This window comes from Schistocerca nitens, chromosome 6 (assembly GCF_023898315.1).
Source record: "Schistocerca nitens isolate TAMUIC-IGC-003100 chromosome 6, iqSchNite1.1, whole genome shotgun sequence".
Lineage (NCBI taxonomy): Eukaryota > Metazoa > Arthropoda > Insecta > Orthoptera > Acrididae > Schistocerca > Schistocerca nitens.
In genome coordinates this window covers 122802064-122814461 of record NC_064619.1, presented here as the reverse complement: position 1 = coordinate 122814461, position 12398 = coordinate 122802064, and the positions used below count along the sequence as shown (strand labels likewise).

The 12398-nt window shown below is 41.1% G+C and overlaps 1 protein-coding gene across 4 annotated transcripts in view; it reads right to left on the bottom strand.

The window, feature by feature from the left end:
- Window positions 1-4018: 4018 nt before the first annotated feature.
- Window positions 4019-12398, bottom strand: part of LOC126263138 (low-density lipoprotein receptor-related protein 12-like) — a 105431-nt gene continuing 97051 nt past the window's right edge. For all 4 annotated transcript variants that reach the window (XM_049960166.1, XM_049960168.1, XM_049960164.1 and 1 more), the window contains one exon: window positions 4019-5512. In XM_049960166.1, the coding sequence (XP_049816123.1) occupies window positions 4673-5512 (840 nt within the window). In that variant the 3' untranslated portion in view covers window positions 4019-4672. The remainder of the gene's footprint in view (window positions 5513-12398) is intronic.

The window sequence follows — 12398 nt, the reverse complement described above, 5'->3', positions numbered from 1 at the left end:
TTATGATCTTTCTTGGTTTTAAAGAATCGTGGTTTAAAGATATTTCTGTCAACATATCAATTGCATACACTGTACATGAGAACTTTCTAGATTTTATTGATTAGGGATATTTAGCCTGTGAAATATTCAGACTATATTGTTCAACACATTGCCCAAGGAGAAATTAAGCTTTTGCCAGCCTGTTGTATTACTTGCAAGAATGCGGTTGGATAAACTTGTCAAAAACAGCAGCATCTCGACATGTAAACCCATGTCATTTTCATGGCACGAATTGAAAAATGCTTTAAAATGAAAGGGAAGGTTACCTGTCAAGATATTTGTTCAATGTTATTGGTTAGCATTCCGTCGAGTTATTCACAGAAGATGGTTAACAGGCAACTTGTTCAATGGATCATAAAGGCGTTCTGCCACTGTAATGTTAGTTTAAACTCGTAATGCCTGACGCCAAAAAATATGATAACATACTGACAATTTTTATGATACTCTTTTGCACTAGTGTTAGCTACCACTAATTCTTTTTTACGCATAATGATTTACATTGAACTGGGGTGAAACACACCCACAAACTCGCATTATACACACTTATAAAAATTATATGGAGCAGCAGTTGTCACACAAATATAATGATTTTGGTTTGAGTTTGAAGTTTATTTTGATAAGTATTACATTTTTACTTATAATATAGTCCAAATCACAATAAAAGGCAATTATTGCAACTATTTTCGATCACATGGTCATTAGACAATCATCGTTTTGAGAAAAATTGTACTTGACTTCTTCACAAAGCTGTATCAGCTGTTCTTGCCTTCTGACCTCACACAGACAATTGCTGTGGAGCAGTGGACACAACCTCAAGACTCACAAGTAAGATTTCTCTGATGTAGGCAAATGATTGTAATTGGTTTTAAAAATTATTATTCCCTCTTGGATTTGAATATATAATATGATGTACTGAAGACAACTGAACCTGATTGATGTCTGCAGCAAAACAGTTTAGCAACACAGACTTCGTTTGCCCACTCCCTGCCGCCACACATGCATACCTCATCCCCTCCATGCTTCCCTATCAGTCCATCCCGATGTGCAGAAGTGTCGCCCTATGTGAAGCAGGCTATAGTCAGGTTTAACTCTCTTTGACTGAATATCTATGAACTAGTTTATCCAAAAAAGTTTACACATAATTTATTTAATAAAGAACATTCGTAATTTGATATTATATGTGAACATTTTCACCAAGGAAATCGGAATCATTACTTTCTTCAGTTAACAAAAATATATCTCCAGATATGAGACGCGTGTCAGTGTCCGATCCTAATGGGTGACATGTGTAAAGATGTGTTAAAAGAGCAACATTCAGTTTTAGATTCAAATAAGATTGTTAGTGGATCACCATAAAATCTTTCTTGTTCAGATGGGTAAGAAACTTCTCTTTGAAAAGCATTCAAATAACACATTGTTAAATAATAACAGCTACATCATTGTTTAATTAATAATATTGATTAATATAAATTTATCTGTAAAATGAAGGCATAATTAAGTAAATTATTTGTAGTTTTTTTTAGCGCAGATCACAACTTCCCATCACCGAATGTAGAAGTTGGAGGCTTGCCCACTCTGTGAAGCAGGATAGGTGATGATCTGTTGCAGACCTGATGACAAAATAAAAAGTTGGTGCAAACATGTTTCAGACTATATTGTTCAGCACACATTGTTGAACATGGGGCTTCACAGTAGACGACCCCAAAACGTTAGCAAGTTGACCTGACACTGTCAGTCTTGACTGCAGAGGACACAGAATCACGTGACTGGACCACGGTTCAATGGAAATGTGTACCTGGGCAGATAAACCATGTTTCTTCCTACACCAGATCAAGATTGTGTTTGGATATACCATCACCATGGCAAAAGGCTGGTCAAAACATACACCGTAATAAGTACATGCTGGTGGGGCAGTATTGTGCAGTGAGGGACATTCATCTGGGCTCCAGTGGTATCTGTGGTAATACTTGAAGGCACCATGACAGCTGTGAACCACTTGAACATTATTGCGAACCACCTGAATTCGTTTATGCTTGATGTTTTTAGCTGATGGTGATGGCATCTTCCAGCAGGGTAACTGTCCATGTCACAAGGCCAGAATCATGCTACATTGGTTTGAGAACCACGACAGTGAACTCACATTGATGTCTTCGCCAGCAGTCACCAGTTATGAACACGATGCAGTATCGGGTGCCAGTTCAGTGTCCACAAATCACCGACATGCAATTTACAGGAATTGCAAGACCTTTGCGTGGACATCTGGTACCACATACCTCAGAAAAACTACCAAGGATTTGTTGCATCCATACAACACAGAAATTGCTGCAACACTGCATTTGAAATGTGTAACAAACATGCTATTAAGTATGCGGTGATAATGTTTTGGCTCATCAGTGCACGTACATTTTCTGATTTCTATGACCTGAAGTTGGCAATTATTCTTGTGGTAAAAGTAGTAGAACATAGAATATACTAAAGTAAAAAGTAATTCTTTGCTCCCAATTCACCAAAAGTTCAAAAAGGTTGCAATTGACAAGCTGCACTCCTGAGACCCTCCACACTTAATTCTTTATGATCCACTGTTGGACTATCCGACATGATTTTCCACTATGGCTCTCATGTCTGGCATGTTTACATTATTGTGTTTTCATCCACTCCGTTATTGGAATTCGTTAGGTGTATGGCAGCACTTCATACGAAGATCTGACAACTCAAAGCAAGTTGCATTCACATGTTTCTAGTACGATAATGGCCGGTCGAAAATGATGACATTGCCAGGAGGCTTCTAGGAGGCATTGAGGATGAAAGAGAATTTACTGATGAAAGTGACTGGGAAGAAATTTCTGCCATGATGTAAGTTCTAGTGAATCAGAATCTACTGACAAAGTGGAAAGTGATGAAGAGAGACAACCAATAGCAAATACCTGGGAAGTTCAACGTGATGGCAATGGTGACCTCGTGAAGTTTCCTTTATCTGTCATGCAACAAGGCTTCACCATTTCTCAACGTATTCAACCAAACTCTGAACTTGAATATTTCCAACTCTTCTTCACTGACAATTTTATTAGTGAAACTGTGAATGCTACAAATATGTATGTCACTCCACTTACTAAACACTCAATAAGGCACTTATGGAGAGATGTTTCATTAGAAGAATTAAAGCCTTTTCTTGGTGTAATATGGAACATGGTCTTGAATTTGAAGGCAGAATTAGTTGGCTATTTTACAGAAGACTGGCTGGAACGAACATTTTTCAAGGACTTTTTTCCCATATCTGTTTTTTTTTCCAACTATTTTGGATGCTGTATTTAGTTTCACCTGTCACGGCTCAGGTGTGTCAACTTTTGAAAGGGAGCAAGGTGCCCCAAACTTTAACTAACAATGGAGACATGGACCAGCCTCAACAGAACAGCAAGACATGGCAAATGTGAAGACTTTATCTACTGATGAGGAAAGGTAGCTTCACAATAATGCCAATGTGGTGGCAACAGGGTACTTAGCGTCCTTTCATTTTAACTTTTATTCTTTGTTTCTAAACTATTGTTTATGTCTGTATCTGTATATGATCACACATGATTTGCTCCGTCATACACTAGCAGAGTCTATTATGGACATGCTAAGACTTGTCAGTTAACAGAGGGTTGAGGGCTGCATGACAAGTTGCAAAGTTCTTAGCAGAAACATCTATGTGTGAGTGTGGTTAGTTGTCCATGCTAGCACTGACATCAGATGACACGCCTAAAAACTGCTGTGACTTCTCATAGCATGCACATAGTAGGCTACATGGTTTTTCAAGTTTTAAGTTTTCATCATCTATGTACCGTAGTAGAATGACTAATCACTTCCAAATCCCCACTACTGTGCAATTTTTGAGATTTTACTTGTCCCTGGTCAAATTTTCATGATTCATCTTATTATTCCCTCTCCCATCATCCGATGTTCAAGCAATAGCACAAACAGAAATGAAAAATACAACAAATTTGTTTATTACTAATAATACTTTATTACTGGTCAAATATGTCAAAATTATGTACAACAAAATATTTCTATAAATAAATGTAAAATTAGCACATATAACAAAACAGACGTTACAGTAAATACTAACACAGCAGTTTACTGCTACATGCCAAATACCGGGCAAGAACAGAGCATTATTCTTACATTGGGTGTGGCTAGAATAAATTGAGATTCCATGTGCCACCATTATATCACATATTTTCAACTTAAGTAGTATGGCAATTTTGTTCTATTATTGTACTTCTTATGGAACATAAATCTAGAAAGCCATACACAATATCATAATGATTACAGTTACAGATCATTTTAATGTACAATAACTGAACCATGGACAGGTCACACATTTAAACATAAATCTTTATGACAACAGTATGAATACCAGCTTACACAAATGATTTTTGGATGGGACAAAAGGCACACACAACTCAAGCACATAAGCTAATTGGTTCATTTATTTTTCTCTTCATATACCAATCAAATACACAAAGCTGAACCACAATTACACAACACTCTAAAATGCCATCTTTTTTTTTAAACTGCTACACTTTAATATTACTTCAAAACTTTCTGCCTTTACACATACAATTTTCTGAACCAAAGGATGAAAGAGGGGGAGTTACGAAGCTGGAACGACTAAGAGCTGTTCATCCTCATCACCCGAGAGGTACGAAAGCAAACTTGTTGACGAGGTGACACTATTCCTGCTCGGAGATTCTGATGCAGATGTTATACAGGAATGAGATGGGGAAACCGTTCTTGCAGGAGTTTGAACTACAGGTATATTTAAAATACAGGTTTCATAAAGAGCATGAGGGGGCAAGTTTTCTGCTACCTGATTTGGCACAAGTGCTGCAGGCTGGGGAACACCGCTAACTGTATTATTTAACTTATTATTTGTGTTTTCAGCTGGTAGTATTGCCTCACCCTGTTGAACTAAAACAGGGTCATTTGCTCCTGACACTGCACCGGAAGACTGAGTGAGAACTGGCAACTGGCTGCTTGTAAGACCAGTATAATTTGGTGTCACAGTTTGGGACTGCAAGCCGAGCGTGACATTAGGATCACAGTGTGGAGGTACTGTGACCATAATATTCCTCTGACTCCTCCTCCTATTCGAATGTCTGCGGGACATGCGCCTGCTGCTCAAATGTTGATGTCTCTGCATCATACTGTGTTCATTGCCAAACAGCCTACTGTTTGGCTGTGTGGCTGCACACTGTAAAGGGCACCCACTGACTGCCACACTGTACGCTGGTGGTGGTTCCCGATTGAAGAACTCTTCGTCGAGGTGTGGCACTGGTGGCTGGGTAGCAAAGCTCCCACTGTTATGGTGAATACGGTAACTGTTTGTAACAGCAAGGCGCAGACTGTACAGACGGCACATGCACCCAACAGCAATCACCAACAATAAACTGCACAGCAAGGATCCCATTATAGCTGCTGCTATTACGGAGTTCTGTAATAGTGACATTTTGATTTAAAGTATTTTGCTTTCCACAACATGGGCAAACTACAAACAAGCGCAAAGTATACATTAAACTGGTATATTTTACACCATCTATATTTATTACTGTACTTCCACTTAGCTGATAATGAGGAAATTTACAAAGTAAACAGCAGTTGCATTAAAAGTTAGACCACTATAATTATTTTAACTACTTGATTGTGAGTTCTCGTTGAAACATTGAAAATAAATACACAAGTAAACTTTTTTGACTATGTTCCTCATGAAAATATTTTACATGATCTAGGTTTTGTGTTACAAGTCTATTTTTTGTGCTACTGTTATAAATATGTTGTTTTTGTCTCCTGGTGCACTATGAAACAAAGAATCTACCAATCACCTAAGAAATTAAGTGGTAACTTGAAACACCGGGACATTATGATCTTACACTAAAAACAACGAAATTAAGAGATGTTATGAAACCAAAAAGAAGATAACATATAATGGAAATTGCAGAAAAGATTCCACTTTTACACATTCCAACCTGAGCTGTTAATGAGCAACCAAACCAATTTTGCTTTCTCATCACATTTGGATCCTGTCAGAATAGGTAATGGGAAACTGGTTCATCTCTCAACCTCTTCCCACATATCCTTTGTTGATAAGTCATATAATTTGTAGCAAAAATTTGATCATAAATACTGTGAAAATAATTGAACAACTCTGACTATGTTGTAAGGGAACATCCCGGCAGATTGTAAATAATTTAGGAGTAAATGACACAACTTAATGAATAGAGAGGTACTGATTTATCGACAGGGATATACACGACTACAATGTGCTGGCTCAGTATAATGTGCTGAGGCTGCAGTTGGACTGTGATGAGGGCTTGTGTCAGGTGGACTGGGTGAGGAGACAAAGGAAGGAAGTAAGGATGATTTGGGGAAGGTTGGCTGACTGCCGGGTATGAGGCAACACAACGGGACAGGAATAAGAGTTTGTGCAGCAGCAAGGTGAGATGTGGAGTGGATTGGGAGGGGGTGACAGAATGTAGGAAGAAGAGAACTCATGGAAGAGGATGTGGGAAATGAGTAAAGTTAGAGTCTTGGGGCAGGGTGGAGGCAGGCGAGGTGCAGGCCACTAGTGGAGATCGAAGCCAAGAGGATTATGGGAACAAAAGATTTGTAGCAATGACAACTCCGATGTACATAGTTCAGACAAGCTGTTGATGGGAAGGGTGGGGGGAAGGAGGGGAAGAAGGATCTAGATGACAAGGATTGTGAAGCAACCATTGAAATTGAGCACATTGTGCTCAGACGTGTCTTCCACCACTAGTTGGTCACTTCTGATCTTGGCCATAGTTTGTCAGTGACCATTCAGCCAGGTTGGAAGCTGGCTGGTGGTTTTGCATGCATAAAATACTTTGCAGAAATTGCAGCAGAGCTGATGGATATACCTAACTGCATCCACAAAAGGCCCTGCCTCTGACTGGATAGGATAAGCCTGAGAGAGGGCTGGAGAACAAAGTGCTGGGTGGTGTATCAGACAGGTCTTTTATCCGGGTCTTCCTCAGGGATATGGCCCTTATGGCAAGGGGCTGGGAATGGGCATGTCATAAGGATGGCCTATGTTATTGTTATTTTTGTTGTTGTTGTTGTTGTTGTTGTGGTCTTCAGATCTGAGACTGGTTTGATGCAGCTGTCCATGCTACTCTATCCTGTGCAAGCTGCTTCATCTCCCAGTACCTACTGCAGCCTACATCCTTCTGAATCTGCTTAGTGTATTCATCTCTTGGTCTCCCTCTACGATTTTTACCCTCCACTCTGCCCTCCATTACTAAATTGGTGATCCCTCGATGTCTCAGAACATGTCCTACCAACCGATCCCTTCTTCTAGTCAAGTTGTGCCACAAGCTCCTCTTCTCCCCAATTCTATTCAATACCTTCTCATTAGTTATGTGATCTACCCATCTAATCTTCAGCATTCTTCTGTAGCACCACAATTCGAAAGCTTCTATTCTCTTCTTGTCCAAACTATTTATCATCCACGTTTAACTTCAATACATGGCTACACTCCATACAAATACTTTCAGAAACGACTTCCTGACATTTAAATATATACTTGATGTTAACAAATTTTTCTTCTTCAGAAACGCTTTCCTTGCCATTGCCAGTCTACATTTTATATCCTCTCTACTTCGACCGTCATCAGTTATTTTGCTCCCCAAATAGCAAAACTCCTTTACTACTTTAAGTGTCTCATTTCCATTCCCTCAGCATCACCCGACTTAATTTGACTACATTCCATTATCCTCGTTTTGCTTTTGTTTATGTTCATCTTGTACCCTCCTCTCAAGACACTGTCCATTCCGTTCAACTGCTCTTCCAAGTCCTTTGCTGTCTCTGACAGAATTACAATGACATCGGCGAACCTCAAAGTTTTTATTTCTTCGCCATGGATTTTAATACCTACTCCTAACTTTTCTTTTGTTTCCTTTATTGCTTGCTCAATATACAGATTGAATAACATCGGGGATAGGCTACAACCCTGTCTCACTCCCTTCCCAACCACTGCTTCCCCTTCATACCCCTCGACTCTTATAACTGACATCTGGTTTCTGTACAAATTGTAAATAGCCTTTTGCTCCTGGTATTTTACCCCTGACACCTTCAGAATTTGATAGAGAGTATTCCAATCAACATTGTCAAAAGCTTTCTCTAAGTCTACAAATGCTAGAAACGTAGGTTTGCCTTTCCTTAATCTTTCTTCTAAGATAAGTTGTAGGGTCAGTATTGCCTCACGTGTTCCAACATTTCTACGGAATCCAAACTGATCTTCCCCGAGGTTGGCTTCTATCAGTTTTTCCATTCGTCTGTAAAGAATTCGCGTTAGTATTTTGCAGCTGTGACTTATTAAACTGATAGTTCGGTAATTTTCACATCTGTCAACACCTGCTTACTTTGGGATTGGAATTATTATATTCTTCTTGAAGTCTGAGGGTATTTCCCCTGTCTCATACATCTTGCTCACCAGATGGTAGAGTTTTGTCAAGACTGGCCCTCCTAAGGCTGTCAGTAGTTCTAATGGAATGTTGTGTACTCCGGGGGCCTTGTTTCTACTCAGGTCTTTCAGTGCTCTGTCAAACTCTTCATGCAGGATCATATCTCCCATTTCATCTTCATCTACATCCTCTTCCATTTCCATAATATTGTCCTCAAATACATCGCCCTTGTATAGACCCTCTATATACTCCTTCCACCTTTCGGCTTTCCCTTCTTTGCTTAGAACTGGGTTCCCATCAAAGCTCGTGATATTCATGCAAGTGGTTGACCTTTCTCCAAAGGTCTCTTTAATTTTCCTGTAGGCAGTGTCTATCTTACCCCTAGTGAGATAAGCCTCTACATCGTTACATTGTCCTCTAGCCATCCCTGGTTAGCCATTTTGCACTTCCTGTCGATCTCATTTTTGGAGACGTTTGTATTCCTTTTTGCCTGCTTCATTTACTGCATTTTTATATTTACTTCTTTCGTCAATTAAATTCAATATATCTTCTGTTACCCAAGGATTTCTACTAGCCCTCGTCTTTTTACCTATGTGATCCTCTGCTACCTTCACTACTTCATCCCTCAAAGCTACCCATTCTTCTTCTACTGTATTTGTTCCCCCATTCTTGTCAATTGTTTCCTTATGCTCTCCCTGAAACTTTGTACAACCTCTGTTTTAGTCAGTTTATCCAGGTCCCATCTCCTTAAATTCCCACCTTTTTGCAGTTTCTTCAGTTTTAATCTACAGTTCATAACCAGTAGATTGTGGTCCGAATCCACATCTGCCCCTGGAAATGTCTTACAATTTAAAACCTGGTTCCTAAATCTCTTGTCTTACCATTATATAATCTATCTGATACCGTTTAGTATCTCCAGGGTTCTTCCACGTATACAACCTTCTTTTATGATTCTCAAACCAAGTGTTACCTATGATTAAGTTATGCTCTGCGCAAAATTCTACCAGACGGCTTCCTCTTTCATTTCTTAGCCCCAATCCATATTCACCTACTATGTTTCCTTCTCTCCCTTTTCCTGCTCTTGAATTCCAGTCACCCATGACTATTAAATTTTCGTCTCCCTTCACTACCTGAATAATTTCTTTTATCTCATCATACATTTCATCAATTTCTTCGTCATCTGCAGAGCTAGTTGGCATATAAACTTGTACTACTGTAGTAGGCGTGGGCTTCGTGTCTATCTTTGCTACAATAATGCGTTCACTATGCTGTTTGTAGTAGCCTACCCGTACTCCTAGTTTTTTATTCATTATTAAACCTACTCCTGCATTACCCTATTTGATTTTGTATTTATAACCCTGTATTCACCTGACCAAAAGTCTTGTTCCTCCTGCCACCGAACTTCACTAATTCCCACTATATCTAACTTCAACCTATCCATTTCCCTTTTTAAATTTTCTAACCTACCTGCCCGATTAAGGGATCTGACATTCCACGCTTGCAACTACTGAAAAGCCTGCTGCCCCTCTTCAGGAAGCACATGTTTGTCTGGCCTCTCAACAGATACCCCTCCGTTGTGGTTGCACCTACGGTACGGCTATCTGTATCGTTGAGGCACGCAAGCCTCCCCACCAACGGCATGGTCCATGGTTCATGGGGGGGGGTTATTGTATTGTTTGGAAAGGTGGTGGAATACAACTTCAGGAGAGATGGGAAGGACGTATGTTAAGATGTTCCTCATTTCTGTGAACAACAAAAAATAGCAATTTTGGGTGATAGGGGAGTTCCAGTGTGGCTGGTTCTTGGAGATTGTTGGAGGACTGTGAAGGTATGGCAGAGGAAATCTGTCTGGATCAGGTATGGGTTATACTGACAGCCTTTGAAGACCTTAATAAGGCCTTCACATACTGGACTATGGAATTCTTGTTACTGCAGATGCATTGTCCATGTGTGGCCACACTGTATAAGAGAGATTTTTTGGTGTGGAAAGAACGACAGATGTCAAAATTCAGTTAATGTTGATGGGTGGTTGGTTGGCTTAATGATTAAAGCGGCAAACCTACGAAGTCATTGGTCTGTCCTACTTGGAACACGCAAGTCAACAAAACTACACACCAAAGAAAGGCCTAGTCCACAAAACCCAAGGAAAGAAAGCCCCCAAGGTCTGCCAAAGGCCAACAAAGCCTACAGAAAGGAACAAGGAAGAAGAAAAGGGGGGGATAGGAAGAAAGGTGGGCGAGTTCCCCAAGACACAAAGAGCAAGGGGGGACATGACCCCCCCCCCTCCCCCGCTGCTTACCAGAAGCATCCAACTCAACAATATCCAGGAAAGACTAGTGACACAGACAGGGCAAGAGAAGCACAGGAAAACAGAAAAGAATGTCAAGTCAGACAGAACATGGGAGGAGGAGGAAGAAGAGCAAAACGAGCCAGTAGGGTGAGACTGGGGCAGTCCACCAAGTCCAGACAGCCTGTTGGGGCAGAGGACACTACAGAGCATCCTGCCAACCCCTCAATGTGCCGAAAAGGCTGAGGTGTCCTCCCTTAGAGAGAGTGGTGAATACTCCATTCATGAATAAACTGTAAAACCAGGTCAACTGCTGAGGCATTGTCCACTAACACCAGGATAGCAAGTCAGGAAGATTATGAGGCCGCCGCAGTGCTGCTAGATTAGGTCAGTCCAGCAAAATGCGGACCACCATCAAATGGGCACCACAATGACAGTGGGGTGGATCCTCGTGATGGAGGAGATGACATGAGTCAGCCAAATATGACAGATGCAGAGCCGGCAAGGACAATGGAGTGCTAGCGAGAGGCCCACACGGAGGACCCCTACAAATTTGGCATGTTCTTTATTGCCCGTAGTTTGTTCGGCAAACCGTTCTGTATTCCAAATCCTTAGTACTTGATGGCGTAATACCAATCAAAAGTCCAATTCCACAATACTGATCTCAAGACCTTGTCGGTAGCCAATTTGGCCAGCCTATCAGTGAGTTCATTCCCCGGGATCCCAATGTGACCTGGATCGAGACAGGTGTCCCTGAGCATCCCTGTTTGAAGATAAAAAAGGAATCCTGGAGAGTCAGGACCTAGAGACGGTGAGGGTTACACTGGTCAATAACTTGTAAACTGCTCAAAGATTTCCAACAGATGAGGAAGGGCTCACCAGTGCAGCAACGCGACAGTGAAAATACTGCAGACATCTGGCAAGGAATGGAGTTCATTAAATCCTACATGAATGTAAGCAAGCCAGCATGACTGGCGATCATCACGCCATCAGTGTGGCCTACTTCTGAAACCCAAAACGCACCAAGAATGGAGGAGAATTGGTGGAAGGTGGCCTCAGGATGAGCCAATCTTTCGGACCTTGTGATAGGTCAACACAGAGCTGTGGGTGAGGCATGCACCATGGGTTGCCATTGCGGGAGGTGGATCTCCGTATCCGGAAAGAGGAGATGTTAGTGGGTGCTCCGGGGAACAGCAGATGCATAACCCATAAGCAATGAACTGCTGTTGGCACAGAACCCACAGCGATGGAATCCTTGCATCCACTAGAAGGGTGATCACAGGGTTGGTCGAATCCCGTAACGGGGTGTTAGGTCTAGAATCTATGATCTCGTAGGTGATGTCGAGTGGTCTGCGAGACTCCCGTTATCTAGACATGACTGGACCAATGCTGTGTAGAGTCATATTGGAGCAGAGTGGTCAGTGCCCCAATTGGTACTGCTGAGGCACTGATGAGCAGTGAGGAGTGACCAACACATCTCCTTAAGTTGATGAAGATGGGGAAGCCATGTCACGCAATCATCTGATCGGTTGGGGGGTACATTTTGAGACACCAAGGCATCACCAATTTATTACTGGATGGAAGTGTGTGTGTGTGTGTGTGTGTGTGTG